Genomic DNA, 23,203 nt, shown 5'->3' on the forward strand with positions numbered 1-23,203 from the left:
ACTTGGAAGATGAGCTCCCCTATAAGAGCTGATGAAGCACGCAAAGAGGGGCACTACATCCCATTCATTGACAGAAAAGCTCTCTCCAACTGGTGTTTGCTGTGACAACAGTCCCAAACAGGCAAAGCAGTGAAAAAAAAACACTATGGTTTATAAGGAATGAACAGCAAAGTAGTTGCGCAAAAAATCGAGAGACAGAGAAATCAAAAAGTAGTGAGAGTGGTCTAAATGAGTGTGGACTCTCGTTTTTCCATAAAAAGAAATTTAGCAAACTCTTTTTTTCTCTTATGCCTTAATTGAAAGTGAACTTCCTGTGATTTAAAGTACTTGGATAAGAACAATGAATTTGTTATCTATGCATCTAGTGTGGAATACTCTGACAGGGATGTTAACTTTCAGAATACTTCTTCCAAAGCAAGCAAAAGGTAACAGTGTGTGACTCCACTCCAGGGGCAGGAGGGAAAAATGTCCCCAAAAAGGAAAGAGAAGTATGTTGCAGCAACACATAATAATTGAGAATGCACTGTAGCATGCAGTGACCTGCAGTGAGGTGTGCAAGCCTGATTTTTAGGATTTGCAAGGGGTGTATAACGTTTCTGCTCTAAGCACTCGCACTTTTTTTTTTTATACTTTTAGTGTATCTGTATATAGTCTGTGATATATAAATACAGAAGTTATGTGGAGATATTGTCTCTAAATTTTCCCATTCTCAAAGTCATTCTCATTTTTTTCAGAAAATCAGTAAGTTTGCTCAGGCATTCCTTTGAAATCAGAGTTCTCTATACTTTTAAATGTTTTTAAATATTTTTAAATGCTTTTCTCATTGACCTTACAAATTAAATATTTTTAGATTTTCATTGCAATTGTATAACAATAACAGATTTAATCATAAATGTCAGAGAAATTGATAGCCTGTTACACTGTGTATTATACATGATGATACCAGATCTCAGGAGATCCCAAATATTGAAAAAAAAAAAGTATTAGTGCTTGTGGTCCATGCATGTCCATGCAACCTAAAAACCTCTTAAAACCAGTATTTATTGTTGGCTTTTGCAAATCATAAGGTGAATAAAAAACTTGTCAGTGAAAAGGAATTGGACTTTGACTAAGTGATAGTGATGGTTTTTGATGGCAGAAACTACCTTCATAAAGATCTGAATATGATGTATAAAGACCACATAGAGTAACAGCGTAAGGGTTTGAGTCTATACAAGGCATTAGCTCAAGCTTTCATATTCAGATCAATTCTTAAACAATCAGTTCTTCAACTTAATCAATGATTTAAACTTAAAACTTTTACTAATAATCTGAAGGAGCAAGTGACATATTAATCAGAAATCCATTGTAAAAGCACTTCTGGTATTACATACTTGCATAACTTTTAGCCATGTGTTCATAGAATCATAGAATCATAGAATCGATTGGGTTGGAAAAGACCTCCGAGATCATCGAGTCCAACCCTTGGTCCAAATCCAGTCCATTTACTAGATCATGGCACTCAGTGCCACGTCCAATCTGCGTTTAAAAATCTCCAGGGATGGTGAATCTACCACCTCTCTGGGCAGCCCATTCCAATGCCTGATCACTCTCTCTGTAAAGAATTTTCTCCTGATATCCAACTTAAATTTCCCCTGTGCCCCCTTGTCCTGTTGCTGAGTGCCTGAGAGAAGAGACCAACCCCCACCTGGCTAGAACTTCCCTTCAGGTAGTTATAGACGGTGATGAGGTCACCTCTGAGCCTCCTCTTCTCCAGGCTAAACAACCCCAGCTCCCTCAGCCTCTCCCCATAGGACTTATGCTCCAGTCCCAGTGTTGTATTGCTGGATAAAATTTTGGTTAAAAGAATTGCATTATATGTTATTAATGTAGGACATCTTAAATTCCAGAAAAACTGGCTCAATGCCAATCTCAAAGTAGGTGGCTGTGATTAAGGTGAGATCACCAGACTGAGTTTTGTTGAGAAGAATGCCTCAAAGACAGGTACTTCATCTAGTCCTACTTTATCTACAACATATGCTAGAATAAAAATTGCATACTACTACTGATAAAAATACTTGGATGAAGGGATAGAGTGCCTCTTTGGCAAGTTTGCTGATGGCACAAACTGGGAGAAGTGCACCTGGGGGCACCTGTTCAGGCTGGGGGCTGACCTTCTGGAAAGCAGCTCTGTGGAAAAGGACTTGGGGATCTGTTTGGACAAGAAGTCGCCCACGAGCCAGAAGTGTACTCCTGTGGCTAAGAAAGCCCGTGGAATTCTGGGGTGCATTAGGAAAATTACTGCCAGCAGAGGTGGCAATAATCACCAGGAGGTCATCCTACTCTGACCTTGTGAGGTCTCACCTGGAGTGCTGTGTCCAGTTCTGAGCTCCCTAGGACAGGGGAGACAGGGAGCTCCTGGAACAAGTCCAGCAGAGGGCTGTTAATGTGATAGGGGACTGGAACATCTCTCTTATGAGGTGTCCTGGTTCTGGCCAGGACAGGGTTATTTTTGCAGTAGCCAGGAGGGGCCATGGCCAGGACCTGGAGGTCTTCTATAGCACCTCACCTCATTTTCTGGGATGTGGGAAGGGCTCCCTTCCAGGTCAGGTAATGTAGGAGCTGTTGGGTATTGTTGGTGTTTCCACGGGGGGCGACCAATAGCACATGAATCCGTCACCTCTTTTCCTCTGCATTCTGTCATTAGTATTGTTGTCTTTGCTGCTTTCAATAAATTGTTCTTATCCCAACTTGTGATTGTTGCTTTTTGTGCCTCCAAGTCTCCTCTCCAGCCCACTGCAGGGAGAAGGCAGGAGAAAAAGAGGAAGGAAGGGGGAGAGGTTTGGAGTGCTTCAGTGGGAACACTAAAGTAGGGAATACCGTTCCTAAATCACAACAGTCTTATTTGCCACACAACATTGGGCCCCAAGGGTTGAGAAAACAAGAGATCTGCCCAGAGTGAATTGGAAACTAATTTGATCTGGGAATTTGTTTTATTATGTACAGAGCCACTGGTCACAATGGTACTTGGTCCATTCATGTGGTTGTGGTTATATATTTCCCTTTATGTGTTCCATGTGGTCCTTGTGGTGGTCTTTTTCAGAGCAGGGAGAGGGATCAGCATCATCAAGAGGCAGATGGTTTGGAATGTTTCAGTGGGAACACTGAATAGGGGAATACCATTCCTAAACCTCGACATGAGGAAAGGCTGGGAGAGTTGGGCCTGTTTAGCCTTGAGAAGAGATGACTGAGAAGGGGCCTCATCAGTGTATACAGGTCTCTGGTTGTCCAGAGGATGGAGCCAGGCTCTTCTCAGTGCTGCCAAGTAATGGGACAAGATGCAACATGCAGAAACTGGAACTCAGAAAGTTCCACCTGAACATGGGGAAGAACTTTACTGCAAGCATGACTGAGCACTGCAGCAGAGTGCCCAAAGAGGTTGTGATGTCTCCTTGCCTTGGGATATTCAAAAGCAGCTTGGACACAATCTTGAGAAACGTGCTGTGGGGAACCTTGCCTGAGCAGGGAGAGTGGACTAAATCATCTCCAGCGGTCCCTTCCAACCACACATGTTCTGTGATTCTGTGTGATTCTGTGAATAATAGCAGTAATAACAACAATAATAATAATAAAAAGAGGTAGCTAGTAATCAGAGTAGTGTACATTTGGGATCTACCAAATCAATCTGCGTCTTCTGAAAGGGAAAATAATTTGGTAAGTCCGGACCTAAGGAATGCTTAAGGGGTTGTTATGGGGAACTTCTGCAAAGTGAGACTCGTGTAATGCCATGGGCAAAAGTTTGCAAAATATAGTATATGAAAGTAATTTATAAAAGGAAGTAGAAAGTGGAAGTTGGGAATCAGATTGCTTTCAGCCTACAGCACTGACCTCTGCTACCAGTTTCTGTGGTTGTACCTTCCCTTCAAGAAAAAATTTGCAAATGCTGACTGTTCAAAGTAAACCTGCAAAGTGATGCAGGCTCTGGAAAATAAGGCTCACAGAATAAGACTAAAGGAATTTGTCTTACTGAAGAATTTTTGAGGTAACTTGATCACCACTAGTATAAACTTTCCCTTGAAACAATATGACTGATAATGGAGAAAGGAGATTTTTCCTTCGTGTGGAGACAAGACAGCAAGACTCAAAACCTTACAACTGACGGTAAACTTAAGGTCTTGTCTTGTAAATCCTACATCTGAAAAAAAAGAAATATTATTTCCTAGCACTAATATTTACATTTATACAATTATGAAAAAAAGGGAATTTGCAGTTGTAAAATACGATTGCACACTGTGTGTATATATATGAATTACTGGCTTTGTGCTTGGTTTCTGGGACAATTTTTGTAGTTTGTAAGTGGAGTCAGTGTGGTATTGACCCTCTTAATCCTGAAATTAATAACTGCATGTGTTTTCTTGCTTCCTCTTTTTCTACAGTGCCATAACAAGGATTTTACCTGTACTGCCCTCAGTATTGTTGAGCCTCTTGGGTTTCCCTGCTCATGTCAATATAGTGATAGTAATACAAAAGTAAATACTGCTAAAATTCATTAAATCATGATACTTTCACAGGTTAAACCTATAATAATTTTTCCCTAAACGCTATTTCTTTTCCTTCCTCCCCCACTCTGTTTAAGAGTGAGTAGAGTTTTGTTCTGCAAGTGTGTAATCTCTTAACATATAACCAGGTTTATAAATTAGAAAGAACATTAATAACATGTTTCCGGTGAGTGGCTTCTTAATTTAGTTTTACTAAATCTGTTATATATAAATTTAAAATTATATATAGTATCAAGTTTACTGCAGTAAAATTTGCCTGGGAAACAATAGCAGAGAAAAGATGTAAGATTGAAGCAGAAAGTAAAGTTTGAGGGGATTTCAGCTTTTTATCCGTGGGCAGAATCTTGCAGACTCAGACAGATGCTACACTTTTGTAAAGGTCTCCTTAGAGAGGCTGTGTAAAAGGATTAACATCCAGGAAAAGACGGTTCTTAAAGTTGGTTCTGTGACAAAAAGTATGAATATAATTTCCTTTGATCTGAAATGTCTTTGTTAAGAAAAAAAAACAAACACAAATATCTTTATTAAAAAAAAGTTTGTGAGTTTCCCTTTCTGTTTATACTATTTTTACAGTGGGTAGTATCTTTCTAAACATGGAGGGCATTTTACTTGTTATTTGTTCAAGATTGCTCTGTATATTATAACATAATCATGTTAACATCAGCTCTGTGAGAGCTGATGTGATTTGCTTATGTTCATTTCATTGCCAGAGTCATGGATTCAGTTGGGGGTTTTTGTGGGGGTTTTTTTGGGTTTTGTTTTTTTTTTTTTTACACACTGAATTTCACTGCTTACTTCGCTGTGAAATACTTTCATATAAATTTTACCTTGAATAGAAGAGAACTGTTTTTTTTTTAACTTTAAGTACAAGAAGTTTGTTTCTTGGGTGAAGGGTAATCCAGTTGAAGACCTTTGAGCAAAGCCATCATTGGAAAAAAACAAGTCTTTTCCCCTTTTTGTGTGAATTCTCTCTGCATTTGTTTGTTTAGGAGGAAAAAAAAAGTGATTTGTATGTACCTCTGTGAAAGATACTCATGTCTTTTGCTAAAGAAGCTTTTACTGATCTCAGGAAAAATGTTACTAGATTCCATATATATTATCCTGGCTGAAAAAAAATTAAATATATAGTAAAATATTCCAAATTTAAAAAAAGGTTATGACTTAAAAAAAGACAGTGAAAATTTTATCATCCAATGAGAAAGTTTAAGACATACTTCATGAGAAAGAACATTTCGTGCTGCTACAAAATTAGTTTTCAGATAGTGCACCGCATTGGATACAGATATATTGGAAAACAGTGCTGCCAATAAAGTTTATCTGCTTGTGATCAGTATGAAATATTTTAATTATAAATTGTAATTTTTTCTGTTCCCTTACAATATATTAATTCTGTTTTATTCTCTCTAAAAATTTTGTCTTTTTACTACCACACCTGCTTAAGAAACTATTAACTTACACTATAAATTGCATTAGCTTTTCACAGCTTTTCACAGAACAAAACCATTACACTTACTGAATCAAATTCCTTATCCATAAGATCATTCCAATAAACATTTATTTGCCAAAAGGTCTCTATATCAGCATCACGCAACTAAATACATATTCTTTCCTTCACAAAATCTTATTTGTTACCAGATTTTTGTCCATATTACAGAAACCTATGGTTTCTTTCTGTTTTTGGTATCCCTAACTATTGTCTGAAAAAAAATTAAATATTTATCACAAAAAAACCCCAAACAATAAAATGTGATAGAGAATTTTTAACTAAAACTCGTGTTAGAATATACTACTTAAATATTTATTTAGCCTGAAAGAGCTGTGTGAAACATTCCTAGAAGCCCCTGTTCTGTGGTACAGTGGCAGGGTGTCCAAGAGAAATGGAGAGTGACTGGTAGCATATGAGAAAGCCCTGAATTCAAGCAGTGTTTCCATTGTGCAGAAAGTCTTCCAGGGTAGGTGGAACCGTATGGAATTGTCACACTGAACAGGCTGTTTTGTCATTTACCTGTATTTAATTGGAGAAACAAGTTGATAGTGACCATCTGGTTCTTGGTAATTTCTACAAGGTGTTTTGGATTCCATTCTGGAATTCTTATTAAATTTCCAGTCAAGTTGCACACCGTAAGTCACAACAAGAATATGTTTTAAGCTACATGTGCTGGGCAATAAAGCAGAAATTCGTAAGTTATTTTCCAGAAATAAAGCACAGCAGCTGTCACAAAATAAATGCATAACTATTCAAGGTATATCTATTTGAGATACATTGCTTGTTTCTCTTATTGTGGAAAGGCAGAAAAACGTGCCACGCACTGTTGGATTTTAGATAACACCTTTTTTCATATTCAGCTGTTTATGTGCTTTTCTATTACAAATTGAGATTGACATAAATTCTTATAGGATAAGTGGTAAGTGCTCAGTGCTCAGTGAATTCTTCTGGGAATATCTCAAAGAAGTAGATGAGTTTCACAAATACGTGAGAATGAGACATCCAGGTAGAATAATTCCTTTTGAATTGATTCCTTTGATTCCTTTCTAATATGTACATTAGAAAGAAAAAAAGTTGAAAAATGTGGTTAGCAGAAGCAAACAATACAAAGGCAGGTGTATCATCCATCCAGCAGAAATGTACATTTTTTTTTTTATTTTTTTTTTTGCTTCTGAATTGAAATTTGTGAAGACTTATTCAGACCCTGGGGTGTTGTTAAAGTAGTGTGTCTGCTGCTGTTTGTCTCTAGTGCTTCTAACTATTAATCACATGGTCTCATTCCTGGTGATTCATGACACCTGCCACCTCTCACCAGAGGATCAGAGTTGAAAATATGAGGCATATGAAAGAGATGAGATATTTTACCCCATCCAGCTCTGGAGTCTTCAACACAGGAAAGACATGGACCATGAAGCAGATCCAGAGGAGGGGCAAAAAAAATGGTCAGAGGGATGGAGCAGAACCTTTCCTATAAGGAAAGGCTGAGAAAGGATTTTTCAGCTTGGAGAAGAGAAGCGTCCATGGAGACCCTAATGCTTAAAGGGAGTCTGTAAGAAAGCCTGCAGCAATGGAAAAAGGGGTAATGATTTTAAACTGAAAGAGGGTAGAGGCAGAGTACATAAAAGGAGGAAAATTTTACAAAAGGGGTAGTGAAACACTGGGACAGTTTGCTATAGGTGTCCCATCCCTGGAAACAACAAAGGTCAGGTTGGATGGGGCTCTGTGCAGCCTGACCTGGTGGAAGGTGTCCCTGCTTATGTCAGGGCAGTAGGACCTTTAAAGGTCCCTTCCAGCGCAAACTGTTCTGTGTTTTCATGATTGCATATCATGTAAGTAGATTTTGGAAAATACCTTTTTATTTTCTCCTCTTAATATTCATCTTGGTATCTAGGCTTACAATGTGGGTTTTGGCAGTAGAAAAAGGATCAGTGGCACATAAAATGTTCTCTTGCCTCAGTAGTGTGAGCAGCTCTCTGCGTGAAACACAGCAGGTTCATATTCTTCTCTTTCTGGTGCAGTTTGTGACTATCTAGTTCCTTTTATTTTCTGTGCTGTAACAAAACCTTTCACTAATGATATCCTTTTCTAACACTCACCAGTGCAGTGCATTTGCTCATAAGATGAAATCTCGTTTCCCTTCATTTTTTTTTCTTTTTTGTGCTCACCAGTTGGACAATTTGTCCCAAGTAGCACAGCTTCTTTAACCATTACAAACGTAATCTGTGGATAATGAAGTGAAAAAATGAGCTTGTGCTGAGACAGTAGAGAGCAGTTATAAAATTTTGCCTTTTGTATTGTGTAAACCTAGAGCAGGAAATAAAGTTGTGAAAGTAAAGAATAGTTTTATTTCTTCGTTTCTCATGAATGAAGAACTCTGAATTTGGTGGAAGTATGGTATATGTGAGTTTGTCAAGAGCAATTAATAAACCCTACTGTTGTGAATGTATATTATTTATGGGACTTGAGAGAACTTCTAGTTCAAAAAGTCATGGCTAGTACAGTCTTTAGAAAGAGTTTTCCTTAAAGAACCAAATTAAACAACTTTAAAAAAAATAATTTTTGAAGGTGATCAAAAAACTCCCTTGAGACATTCATATAAGAGTCTTGCTGCTAATTAGAAATATCCATAATTATTCACCAGAAACTCTTAATTATGACAGTGAGAAAAAGATTTTTCATTAATTAATATTTATGATTTTTGACAGTGGAAATCTGGTAGACAAGCAGAAGGGTTAGAAGAAGAAGAATTCACCTGTGACTTTTCACTTGTCTGTTCCACCCAAAGAATATGATTGCCCTGCAAAGAACCACTTCATAAAGTTGACATAATTTCCTCTTTTCCTAAACAACAGATGCCAGCCCAGTATAATTAGGGAAAGATTTGCTTTTACTTCTTCCAGGTTTTAAAGTTAATCTTCTTTCAGCTAAAACTAGATCAGATATTGATTCTCAATTTATATTTTTCAAATTTAAATGGACAATGAACACATGCTCTGTATAGTAATTGAGCTGGAGAGGCATTTAACATCCAAAGTATTGATTAACATTTGCTTGTTTATGCACAATTGATTGCAAACTGCAGTTAAGTCTCCTTATTCTGAAACACTCAGGTTTTATTCTGTATGATGTTAGGACTTGCATACTAATAACTGTGAGATAATGATTTTGTCCTGTGTCTTTATCAAACACACATGCCATTGGCAAAGCAGAAGGTTTTCACTTTTGTCAAGCTTGCAGTTGTTAAAAAGGTTGAGATTATTTTTTATTTGATTTGATTCAGTTTGTTTGCTTGGGTGTTTTTGTTTTTGGTTGTTTTTTTTTTTTAGAGACAACAGTATTTAATGTGATTGCACATTAAATGTGATTGCAAAGACCTGTGCTGACATAGGTCTAAAGGAAACAAAAAGCATGTGCTGAAATTGTAGCTTTGTACTAAGACAAAGACTAGGATGTGCCAGTTGTTATCCATGCAAATCATAGGGAGTGAGCTGTGAACCATTTCCCAGTTTTTTCTCAGAGGTTGGGTTAGAAGTGAGCAAGTACAGCCACGTGAAAAACGTTTATACCCTGATAGTCTCATGAAATACTGGGGCGGGGGGGGGGGGGGGAACAGCAAAAAAAAGTAAAAGTGATGCTCCAGTACTGATACTTTTACACACAGTACAAGGAGAAGAATTTTTTAGAGATATGCTGTTCTCACACACAGAGTTGATCCTGTTACAGGTCCAGTAAGTGGTGCTTGTTGCATTAACCTGAACGTGGTGTTTTTCATTGGCAGATAATTGTGATGCTCAGTTGGTGTCTGCTTTGCCTCAGTCCTCATTCAGCAGTTCTTCAGAGCTGTCCAGCAGCCACAGCCCTGGATTTGCAAGGCTTAATCAGAGAGAGGGTGAGTGCATTTTACTGATGGATCGTTTTTAATTTTTTTTTAATATAATTTTTTTTTTAAGAATTTTTTTTACCTGTGCACAGTGTTAAAATGATGCATAACTGGATATGGTCCAAATTTTTACTAAAGTGAAGGAAACTTGCCTGTTATTTTATTATTTATCTTAAACCTCTACACAAATCTTCTGAAATCTCTGTTTAGGTTTCAATCGTATTTACTAATTAATCATACATTTTCACTCTTTTTGGCCAATTATAGGAATTTTTCTAAGTTAAATGCAATTAAAATTAGATAACATTGCTATTTTTATCTTTTTTGATGTAGCTAAAAGGTTTAGACACTTGGTTATCTGTCAGAATCTCTTGAGATTAACCATTTTACCTGAAGTTTAGAGGTAAATCAAATATTATACATTGTGTCAAGGAGAGTGTAGGAATAAGAGATTATGATTTTCTTTTAACTATAGTAAAAATGTTCTCCATTCCTAGTGATGACACTCCTACTATATCTTCTGTGTGAAGAGCACCTATTCAGAAGTTTTTTTACCATGTCTATTAGATTACATAAAATCTGTCAAAGAAATATTTAGACTGTCATTGCACATTAGACTGTGCTGTGCTTGTGGTCTATTTTTAACAATTAATTGTTAAAAAAAACCCAAACATACAAGTACATTGAACATTCAAAAGCTAAAAATATTGAGAAATCTCAGTCATCAATCTCATTAAGTATCCAAGAGCTCAGTCATTTCTGTCAATAACATCATAAAGGCAGTTTTTCTCCTTTTTTTCCCCCAGCATACCAGCGAGGCTCTTGGTTTTAACATCACAGTGCTACTGCTAAGGAGTAATAAATATCTTTAGGGAGGATTTTATGTTGTTATTGGTAAACAAAATCCCACTTGTTGACACCCTGAAGAAAGAAAATTCTCTGTTTTAAAATTATGGCTCTTAAAACAGCTAAACTCTGGGTTAAAATAAAAACAGTTTAGATGTGCAAGAGTGTACGTTACAGTTTCAAATAATTTCTGTCTGGTGTCTGTAAACCAACCAGGAACCACAGCGTAGTCTAAATTCAAGTTACAAAGCTCAATTTCCCACCTATGGTAAGTTGTTAGACTGCATGAGGGCTCAGTGGCTGCTCTGTGGGCTTATTGAAGAAGGAGCTCCTAGGGATGCTGTCTTTTATGTAATTATTACTGATAAGGAGTCTGATGAATAAACTGATTCAAAGCTTCAATCTTGGGAGACTTCACTGAAATACTGTGTCTTAGGTCAAAACCTAGTCTTAATAATTCAACATTAATACAGGTGATGAGAACAGTGGTGGATATTCAGAGACATCCAATTCCCCTCGTATATTCAACTAAAATATTTTACATTAATTTATATAATAGAGAGGTATATAAATTAAATCCTAAGGATATTTTGCACTGCCAAAAGTACTACTGTCCTTGGATCTCCATGATTTATTGGAATATCTGCTGCAAACTGATAGATATAGTGGAGAAGGAATACCCCAAACTATTTAGTTATCCTAGTGTACAGATTTGATAAATATGAACTTCTGTTTTGAATGAAGTTGTGATATGAATGAAAATTGTGTGACCTGGAAGGACTTGACTTCAATAACATAAGCTTAAATAAATCAGTTTTAACTTGGATTTTATTCTTTATTTTTCAGTGAGAGTACAGATTCAGTACTTGCTATGGAACCAGGAATACCTTTTCTGCACTGTATTTGTATTTAACTATTTTCTGTGAATTTTCAAGGGTAAACTGAAAATTTGTAGGTGTATATACATGAAAGCTTTATTTGGATGGAACAAAGCTAGTCATTGTACATACATGGTTTTAACCAAAAACATTTAGCCACACAAGAAATGACTGCTAAACTATATAGACTGGTAGACTAGGAAAAAAAAGTCTTTTATTAGGGAAATATTGTATTTCTGTGTTGTCAGTGAGGTCATAGAAGCAATGAACACATCATTACAGTTTCAGAAGAAATTGTCTGGTAATTGAAAGTGGATAATTCATAGATAGTTCTCTACTTTGAATAAAACCAAATCATTTATTCATCTCCAGTTAGTGTTTTTGAGTGACTGTGACTTTCTGACATTCATTTAGGATAAGCAGATTGTGGTTCTAACCTAATAATATCTTTAGTCCTCAAAATGCCAAGACTAGGGAAATTTGAATGCAATTTAGACAGGAAAAAGTTGAGTGTGTTTACACTGATTATTTAGGAGTCTAGCTTTTGTCATCAATAAAGAAATAAATCAAATATGCATATAAATGACACTAGCAATGAAAAGTTAAAAAGTAGCAGGAACTTTATCAGGAATGTGGAAAGTTACCCTGAAATGGTTCTTTGACCGTGTAGCTTTGTGTTTACTAAATGTAGAAAATTGATAGGGAAAGTTAAAGGGATTGAGGAGAGACCATAAATAACCATTTTAACTGTGGTTAAAAAAAAAAAAGAAAGTACAAAGTATATTTTACATGAAGACATAATAAAAATTATGAGAGCAGAGATGGATTAGTAGAGCAGCTAACTCAGAATATGTTTCAGTTCTCTGTAAGGAAAAAGATAATGTGATTGAAATCCATGATAACAAAAATATTTCCAGTCCATTAGCAGTTAAGGAAAGTGATAACATCCAGAAATAACTCATTAAATGTTCTTCAAAGTTTTAATTATTACTAGTTCATTGATTTCCTGGAGTTTTGCAGATATTCAGTACTTCAGCACAGCTAATGAATGCTGCCAACTGCTAAGTAGTTACTCTGACATCAGCTTTGTTTGCAATAACAGAAAAGTAGAGAGAAAAATCAAGTAACAAGAACTAAGTAAAAAAAATAACCAAATTCTAATAGCAGTTAAATATTTTTAAAATGGAAAAATAAATTTTATAAATCTCTGATTTGATTATTTCAATATAGTAGACATAAATGCAGGGTTTTCATATACGTGGACATTGACTTTTGGCCCAATGTCATATGACTTTCTAATTTTTAAGTAATAGCACAATATTGGTACAGTCCAAATTAGGTGTATTAAGATCTAGCTGATTGACCTCAAAAAGCATTCATTATTCCTGTACAAAAGTGTTTCCACAGAATTTCAAAGGAAACTCTAAGGCCAACTTTGTTCAGTACTTTTGTTGGTTATACACAAGCAAACACAAATCCATAGTGACAAGAACCATAAACGCCAGTACCTGGGCTGGACCATCAAGGACGTGCTTCTGTGCACACACAGAGAGCGTTGTGTCACTTCTGAGCTCAGGACCTTCTGATTTTGTCTGCAGTGGGATGAGTATCTCACAGTGGTTGTACATACACTCTTCAACCTAAGGTGGCTGAAGGCCCACACCAAGACCTTAAACCATCTTGTCCAGGAGCTGCTTTATGCTGATGACGCCGCCCTTGTTGCCCACACAGAAGCAGCTCTGCAGCGTTTAACATCCTGCTTTGCAGATGCTGCTGAGCTCTTTGGGCTGGAAGTCAGCTTAAAGAAGACAGAAGTACTCTATCAACCTGCACCTCAGGAAGTCTTCCATCATCCCCACATCACCATTGGCCAATCAGAGCTCAAATCAGCCCAGCAGTTTAATTCCCTAGGCAGCCTCATCTCCTCGGATGGTGAGATTGATGGAGAGACAGACAACAGGTTAGCAAAGGCATACAGTGCCTTCAGAAAGCTTCATAAAAGAGTTTGGTGAAATAAACTCCTGAAGAAAAGTACCAAGATCAGTGTTTACAGAGCCATAGTGCTGTCTGCTCTCTCATATGGATCTGAATCATGGGTCATCTACCGCCACCACCTGCGACTCCTGGAACGCTTCCATCAACGCTGCCTCCGAACAATCCTAAACATCCCCTGGTCAGATGATGTGACCAACACATCTGTTCTAGAACAAGCAGCAGTCACAAGCATTGAGGCCATGTTGCTGAGAACACAGCTGTGCTGGGCAGGGCACGTCTCCAGGATGAAGGACCAACCACCCCCTCCCTAAGATCTTGCTTTATGGTGAACTTGCCACCGGCTGCTGCAAGAGAGGAGCCCCAAAGAGGAGATACAAGGACTGCCTGAAACAACATCTCAGCCTTGGCCATATTGATCATCACAACTGGTCTACTCTGACCTCCAACCGGGAGGTCTGGAGACACCCCATCTCTAACGCTGCTGATGCCTTTGAGAACGCAGCAGGATCACCCTGGAGGAGAAAAGACAACGCAGAAAGAATCGTGTCTTGCAGAATTTCCCACCTAAGGAGTCTTTCTGCTGTGCCTTTTGCAACCGGACGTGTCTGTCTCGTATTGGCCTTTTTAGCCACCAGTGTGTTTGTAACAAACGTGGGCAGAGCCCTTCCCAAATCTTCGTTCACGAAGCCTGGCAATGATGTACATACACTCTAGGTCTCCATTCCTTTCCCACTGGAAAAGATTTAATAATTGCACTATGAGCCTTTATACCCAAGAATGCAGCAGACCTTCTTTTGAATTAATGAACTTCTGCAACCTTACAGGTAAAAAATTAAGAAGACAGTTATTCCACAGGAGGGCACACACCACTGGAAGAGCCTTCATATTTGAGCAGCTAAATAAGCTAGATAAGGATTTGGCTGTTATTATCTTGCCCCATATTCACACACAATTATTTGATCAAAATATGACAGAAGGAAATTGAATATAGCAGTTGTTAAATAGCCAAAAAACCTGGCTTAGAGCTTTCTCCTTCCCTGAAGTAGGAAGAAACCCATGTATTTTAATTATGCTGTCAGCTTACATTGCCAATTTTTCAGAATCACCCTGAAAATTTGAATGCATTAACAGCTACCTGGTCTGTTTTTTTTTCTGGTGTGTATATGGAGCTTCTTTGTCTTTTTAATTAACCTTTACCTTACCATTTCACTGAATATCAAACTTATCTTATTGCAGTCATTTTATTTCAAAGAGCATTTAAAAGATAGTTTGTTAAATTTGCTACTGTAAGAGGCATATGTTTTCTTACAGTCGCAAATTTAACAAACTATCTTTTAAATGCTCTTTGAAACTCACAAATGACTGCAATAAGGATAAGTTTGATCATTCAGTGAAACTGGTAAGGTAAGGTTAATAAAAAGACAAAGAAGTCCATATACACACCAGAAAAAAAACAGACCAGGTAGCTGTTAATGCATTCAAATTCTTCAGGGTGTTCTAGCAATTGGAAAATGTAAGCAACAGACAAATTAAAAAACCTTAATAGCAGCTGGGATTATATGTCACCAAAACATCATCAGGAAGAGCTTACTCCCTCCGTTTCAGTAATATGCAAATAAAATTCATTGGGGCTGATATTTGGCTTTACTAAAAACAATAAGAAAATGACACTAGAACAAAAAAGATCTAACCTGGTGTAATTATTATGGTTTTATAAATTAACAGCGAATCTAAGTTGAACCATATAGCATCATGACTTAGATTATTATGACTTACCTGACTTCAGCAGTTATGTTAGGAAAAAGTAACAGTCTAAATCTTTTACTTTTAAATAAAAATGCAAAAAGCACTTCCTACAGTGATTTCTGCATAAAAGATGTATGCTGTTGCATTGTCAGTGAAATCCCAGTACCATTCAGTTTCTGAGGAAGAAATCATAGATTTATTTTTTTTCTGTAGCTTCGGCAACAATTACAACTTTCAGTGAGAACATTGCCATTGATCTCTCAGTATATTAATCATTAAATTGTCTTTAATACCATTGTACAGCTTCACTTTTTCTGTAGGAAAAGTTTTTAACATCTGTATTAAACACCTTAAAATATCTGGCCACATATGAAAGTTGCATATGGTGTTGCACGTGCACACGTTACACTCACATGATTTTAAAAAATTCTGAAGTGTACATTAAAGGTAGAATTTGGGGCAGTATTACTTATGTCTAAATTCAAATTTATGCTGCTTTTGTTTTGCTTTGTCTTGTGTTCGTATCTGTATGTCTTGTGAGTCTGATATTGCAATAGGGTGTAGGAGAGCAGGAAAGAGAGAAAATGAGAAAGAAAGAGAAAAAAAAGAAAAAGAAAACTAAATTCTCTCTTAAGCAGAGTGAGTAAATAGGATCAAAGATTTACTAACATTTTAAATATTTACAGCCCATTGTGATTTCATGAACATTTAGGAGGAGTTAGGAATATTCATACAGTTATTTCTAGAAACCTAATTCCAGCCTTGTCGTCAAAATTCATTCAACCATAAGAAAGCATAACAAAAGGTTTCAACCAGCTATTTCATGTGTTTCATCAGTGGAATAGTAAAATCAAATTATGGTGAAATGCAGAGAAGAAATGTTAATAAGGGTATTTTATTGCTGAAATTTGTTTGGGTCTGTTTTTCTACCTGAAATAGAGCTATGGGGATAGAGCAAAAAAAAAAGAGAACAATTTTTTAAAAAGATCAAATAAAATTTACTTCAAAAATTAAATTTACTACAGCCCCTGCTATCCCCTTTGTTAAAGTTAATATAATAAAAACCAGCAATCTGGATATAGCCATTCTGATATTCTGTGTTTAGATGGTTTTAGGTAAAATATTTTTGAAATCTTATAGAAAGGCTAAATTTTATGAAAAAAATTGAATCATTGTGATGGCTTTTAGAGAGTCACGATAGAATTTGACTTCCAGCATTCTTTGCAGTAATGAAAAATTTAAGATCATACCTCTTTTAATATTTCGAGGGTTGCAAAAATACATTCTAAGTGATGATGCACCTGATTTTCCTCAATTTTTTCCTGCATGTTTGAGGCAAGGGGAGAGGGGCTGGAATTTTTTTGCTGAAAAATCAAAAGCACTCCAAAGTGTTCACCGATTTCTAGACTGGACAAACTGGGGATATTTAAACATTTCCTAAATTTAAAAAAAAAAAAAAAAAGCGGAAAATTTTCCATTTTTAAAGAACTCTGAAATTTTCAATTCTAAAGGGAAGCAATCTAGAAATATGAAACATTTTTCCTACTGTGCCCCTGCAGAAAATTCCAAGATTTTACTTGGACATCTCCTTTAAAATAGTTTTCCTTAGCCTGTTAGGAATCAATTTTTTGGCATACATGGTTTTTTTGGGTGTTTATTATCCTGCTCATACTGCCATTACACTGTCATGTCAGAGCCATACTAGGGTCTACAGATAAATGGAGAACTCAGAATTCCTGGACTAAATCAGTCTCAAAACCCTACAAAATGGTGTCATTCTAACAAATATTTTAGTCACTATTTCCCTTAGTATCAAATACTAATAATTCATCTAAATATTTTCATAATCTTTATACTATTATGCAATGTTTATTATATTACATTCTAGTCTAAATCCTTAGATATCTCAAAGATACAGAAAATCATGAGCTAAGCAACTTCAGAAAATAGTAGGTAAGAGCTGAAAGCACATGAGACACTCACAAAACGTGTCTTTAGAAAGTAACAAACTCATGATATTAAATCCACTAAGATACAAAGGAATTTTTCTGGTGAAAAGTTACTGACTTGTCTCTGTCTCATCTTTTTGCTATAAAAGTGAACAGAAATAAAGTGCCCATTAATGGGATTTTATTTTTAAAATTTTTAATCAAATTCAATATTAAAGTTAGATCTAATAATAAAGAATAAGTGAAATACACAGATATAATTAGATAATGATATTATGCATCCAAAATGCATTTTTACATACATAATGCAATTTTCATTCACTTTTTTAAACTTTCTGTCACAAACTGGTGCTGCTCTGGACTTTTGAGGCGAGATGGACAGTGATTTCTTATTTCTTTGCTGTTTTAAATAAACTTCATTGGCCTCTTGGCCGGATGAAGAAGAGCAGTCTTTGTCTAACTTATATCCTTTTGTTTTTCTTCCAAAACATGAATAATTTATGTTCTAGGTGAATAATCTTCAGTTACAACCTGTTGTATGTAAGGATTTTGACAGAGAAATGAGTGTTATATCATGAAAATTAGTGCAACAGAAACCCAGTACACTTGTTAGTCTGTTAGTCTGTCATTATTTAACAAAATGAAGAATTCTTTTTGAGTAATACAAAGTCTAGTGCTATGCATTTTTGTGTATTAATGTCATTTAAGAATCAATGGATTGTACTGCACCTTAAAGAAATATTTTCAACATTTGCAGGATCAAAGATATTTCTTAGTTATTTTTTTGCAGTTAAACAATTTATGAACTTGTACCTGCTCCAAAAAGCCTTCACCTGTGTGTTCTAAAATTGCCATGGATGCTCTGACATGAGAGCTGCTTTGCATATTTTGTAGGGTTTACAGTCCCCCTTCAATTTTAAAATTTTAAATATTAGGGACCTAAATTGCAGTGTCATGAAGATTCTAGAATTTAAATAATTTCTTTAACTTTCTTTCTGTTGTTGTTGTTGTCTCTTCCTAGTGACACAGTTGTACTTGTAAATTATATATTATATATTTTATGTTATGTTATATGTTATATATTATATATTATATATTATATATTATATATTATATAATATATAATATATAATATATAATAAATATATAATATATAATATTACATAGTATATATAATATACACATATATGTAACATATTATATATATAATATATATACACAATATACATATACATATACATATATATATAATATTATATATTATGAATGATGTTAAAGGAAACTAAAAGATCACCAATAAATTAAGCTGCTCAGTCTTTAGTATCTCGAGGTAAAAGAATCATCTTCCTTTATATAGTGTGTGAGTTTACCTAGGCTTCCAGAAGATAAACAAAGAGAAATGTAACCTTAAATAGTCCTGTTTGAGGAAGCAGATTTAAATGAAAATTCAAAACAAAATCCAAAATGAAGTTGTTACCCACATTAACAAATGCATCTAAGGAGAGGTTATTCATTGTATTCAAAGCTGATTATTCATTCTCAAACTATACATAATTAATCTGAAAGTTCAGTAGGAATCTTCAAGACTTTTCGAGGTTTGAAATCCAAAACAGAATTTCCTGAAAAATAATTATTTAAATAAATAAATAAATAAATAAAAATCCACGAGAAACTAGTACTAACTAAATCTCCAGGAAAATGAGAAGGACTTAGTTAAAATCATTTGCATCTTGAAAAAATATGTTTTGCTCAATAGTGGCTAAGAACAGTGGGTAACACAATATAGAAATATTATTCCCCATTTTATCAACATTTACTTTTTGTTGATAAATTGAAACGATCTCTTCATTTTAAAATTTCTCATATGTAACAAAATATATACATTAGTGAATATCCTGTGGGAGCAGGACAGTACAAGTATGGCTAGGCTAATGTGATTTTGAAATGCAGATGGGATTTTAAGTACATAATTAGTGTCATTGATCAGGCATTGATTTAAAAATATCCACAACTGAGATCTCCGGTGTTGCCAGCTGCAAGAGAAGAGACTCAAGGGTGGAATTTTAACATAACCACAGTCCAGAAACCTTTGCACTTTTAGCATCATGTATGATGATAGCTGCATTCTGAATTTTTAAAGGGGAATGTTAGAAACAATTTTAATAATTAAACAAAAATGTTAAACAAACGTATAAAACAGACGTCACCCAAAATTTTTTCAGCGTTATGGTTTACTTGGGTTGTGGGTAAAAAGTTGTGCTCATTATTTTTAGAAATAAAGCAGCCAAAGTCTTCCTTTGATATTAGATCCTTGAGCTGGAGAAAGATGAATGTCTTTCTGATGGGAAATCAAAAGTGTCTGTTGATTCTAAGGCATAAATTGTCAAAAGATCAATGGTAGGATCTCACTGATAAATCTGTTTTCAGACAGCCTTGATATTTCGACTTCTGTGTTTTAAAAGGGATTAAGCTGCCTCATGTTGAGTGCACCTGATTTCTACATATAGAACGAAAGGATGGAGAGGGATCTCCACTTTTGCTGTTGTTGAGAGGGATAATAAATTTACACCTGGAAAGCAGAACCCTTTGTTTGAGGTTATTGTATGTCTCTAATTCTGAAATAGGATGTTTGCAGTCTAAGAACGTTTATAAAATCGTTGATTTTAATTAAGCTCAAAACAAAAGAAAAAATAGCAGACCACAAAAAGTGAATTCAGATTCTTAAATATTGTAGAAGTACCTCAGATCAAACAAAATCAGAGTTGATTTAGGACGAGAAAGAACTGGAAAAATATATTTGTTTTTTCCTTGGGTAATTTTAGTTTTTCTCCTTTTATTCCATCTCATTTTCCACAAGAGATTTTTCATACGATATTCAGTGAAGCATTTTCATGTTTTTCAATATATCTTTGCAATATTTATATCCAAAAACTTATAAGAAATCTTATAAACATGTTTTGATTGATAGACCATGAGAGTTTAATTGGATATTTTACCTTCATTAAATTCTGGAATTTAATGGACAATGTATGCAGTGTTGTTTTATTTAGACCTATGCTAAGATAGTGTTTTGTCTCTCTAGGTGTTCAGTGTATTCTCACCTTGTTAACTGTAAAATATCCTTTTGACTTTATAAATGTGGGACTCATTACATTGTTAAAAAGAGTATTGCATTCTGAAGTGAACACCAGTTGGCAAAAGAGACACTTCTTCCTGTTTAGAAACTAATTGCTCCTGAGTGTAGCTGATATTTGAAAAAATCCTTAAGCAGTGATGACTTTACAGTTTTTCAAAGTACAGCTATTAGAGGTAAACTATTCTGAACTACTAAAATGTAAATATTCTGACAGAGTTCTGCAAAGTTTAACATATCCATAGCCTTATACATATCCATTTTGCTAAGAAGCAAACATTCACTAGAAACATGAGTAAAAGTACTATGAGCATTAACTGTGTGTGCCTTACACATGATCTAAAATGCAATAAACCAGGACAGATTTTGGTCTAGCTATTGATTTTTTTTAATGATTAATCAGGATTCTTATATATTAAAGTATTAATTCAGTAGGTTTGTTTTCTGTGTGATTCTGCTTTTTGCACTTTCCCACTAGCACTGTAGCAAATATTTAGGTATAAGATCTTTTTCATAAACCAAAAATCATTTTTTTTTTCTTATCTGGACTTCTTTCCTAAGTTACCCTTTTTTACATCCTCTAATAGTCAGAGCAGTAATAGTTTTAAAATATATTATGTAGGGAGGGTATAATAAGTAATTTCTGTATAAAATCACAGGCCTAGATACTAATTTCCTGCTGAAGACCAGCTGTCTACATTTAGCAAAAAGTCAACCTTGAAATTGGTAAGCTTAGAAGACTAGTCATGAAAGAGCCATTCAGGCAAAAATGAAATGACCCATTAAAATCATAGATTTCACAACTCATTACATTGTTGACTGTGTTTCCTCAAGGGATTGTTTTGCCTTTTGGAGAACTAAGAAGGCTTGATTACTTTTCTAGCCTGAAGAAATAGGGAAAAGCTTTCATCATTTAATCTTTCAAGTGCTAGAGATACAAGCATGTGTGAAAATGAAACGGCAGAAGAAAAAAAAAAAAAAACAACAAAAAACCCTCTCGCCTTCTATTTGTAATTGCAATGAAAAAATGTCTTATTTTTGCTGTTACATGAGTATTTGTCATGTAAAATTAATCTCGTGATCATAATTTGTGCCTTTAAGTTTTCCAGTGGACCGACGTAATCAAACTGTAACCAGCAGAGTTGCTAAAGGGACCAGATGCATGCGTGGGTTTCTTCAGAGTTGTCCTAGGGTAAAAAGTGTTTTCCCCTGGAGTTAGAAAGTGGTGACCCCTCGTGGGGGTGTTGTTTCTGGGTGCAGGGCCAATCACAAGCTACATTTTGCTCCTTTGAAATCAACATATAACAGACTGGAAGAGATGATGTAGTTGGAAGAGATGTAGTCGTGTTTTAGGCCACGAGGGGAGAAGGGCCAGGAGCCCCCTGGGAGCTGTGGAAGCCCAGAACAGTGTTAAAACTGGATCAGGTGCCGTGGTCAAAGGCTGGGGGAGTTTCTCCACTGTGAGTGGGCAGCAGAAGACACTGAAAGCGGTGGTGGAGCAGCACTGAACAGAGAACTGTGGTCGAGAGCCAAAGGAGATAACAAGCAGCAGAGATGGCACAGAGATGACTGAGAGACACAGAGATGTTCCTGCAGGAGAGAGAGCTGGCAACAAAGCAGAGAAAACTCAGCAGAGACTGTTTTGGGGGCAAGACTGAATTACTTTCCCAAAACCCTGAGACCTCCTAGAGAGGAGGGGTGGACTTCCAAATTCTTAGGGAGTCTCGAAATGCAGCAGCAGCTGGAGAGAGAGAGAGAATGGCTGAGAGCTCAGAGACGTCCTGAGAGCTGGACCAGGACAGAATGCAGAGGAAGTGGCCTTGCCCCCCTGCTGTTACCACGCTGGCAGTTTGAGACAGAGCAAAGGAGCTCTGGTAGGATGCTTGGGGCAAAGACTGAACTGAGAGCTGCCCTAAATGTTCTGAGTCAGGAGGAGTTTGAATCCCCTGAGGAAGGGACTGTCACGAAGATGCCCCTGCACTTTGTGATATGACCCTGGTGAAGTGAGTTTTGTCCCTGCTTTGCAGCCCACGGGAGAGAGACCTTTGGTTGGAGCTGAAGGGCTGAGGGGTGAGAGAAGACCCCCTTGTATTGTAATGGAGAGAGAAATCTTCCAGCTACGACAAATCCAGCTACAACTGCTACATTTGAAGAGGAGAGACACTGCTGCCCTGAAAGTGGAAAGGATCTTTCCTTCTTCCCTTCTGAACTTTTATTGGAGGGAGAGGAAGGACTTGGTCTAATGTAAATATATTGCTTTACCATAGGACAGATAGTTAGAATTGTGTATATAATGTATTATAGTATTTATTTGTATAATAAACTGTAATTTAATTCCCTTCCCCCCATACTGAGTTGTGTTATGTCTGGAAAAACCTCTCACACTGCAACAAATTGTGGGAGGGGGGCTTGGACTTGGAAATTGGATTTTTAGGGGTCTCAAACCACCAGAACACTAAAGTGAGAGAGCACAAAACCCACCATGGCTCTGTTCTCATTTCCTGAGAGCATGCAAGATGTTTTTTCTCTCACGGATCCAGAAAAGTCGCGTGTGTTCGTATTTCTCAGAATTCTTGAAAATGTTTCCAAATTCATCCGTGTGACTGATCTGTGTCTTTCACTTTAGTCCCAAAGACTGAGTGAGATTTTGTGAGCCACTGTTAAGCAGTTCTCCCTCAGGTATCCATCGTTTTCTGGGCCTGGGAGCAGTGAAGAAACCAGGAAGAATTTGGTAAGGTTCAGGTTGAACTGG

The 23,203-nt window shown here is 36.1% G+C and overlaps 1 protein-coding gene across 1 annotated transcript in view; it reads left to right on the forward strand.

The window, feature by feature from the left end:
- CNTNAP4 (contactin associated protein family member 4) overlaps positions 1 to 23,203 on the forward strand; it is a 199,721-nt gene that overhangs the window by 35,114 nt on the left and 141,404 nt on the right. Inside the window, exon 2 of the mRNA XM_064642346.1 lies at positions 9,803 to 9,913. Within this exon, the coding sequence (XP_064498416.1) occupies positions 9,803 to 9,913 (111 nt within the window). The remainder of the gene's footprint in view (positions 1 to 9,802; positions 9,914 to 23,203) is intronic.

The sequence above is a fragment of the Pseudopipra pipra genome, chromosome Z (assembly GCF_036250125.1).
Source record: "Pseudopipra pipra isolate bDixPip1 chromosome Z, bDixPip1.hap1, whole genome shotgun sequence".
Taxonomy (NCBI): Eukaryota; Metazoa; Chordata; class Aves; order Passeriformes; family Pipridae; genus Pseudopipra; species Pseudopipra pipra.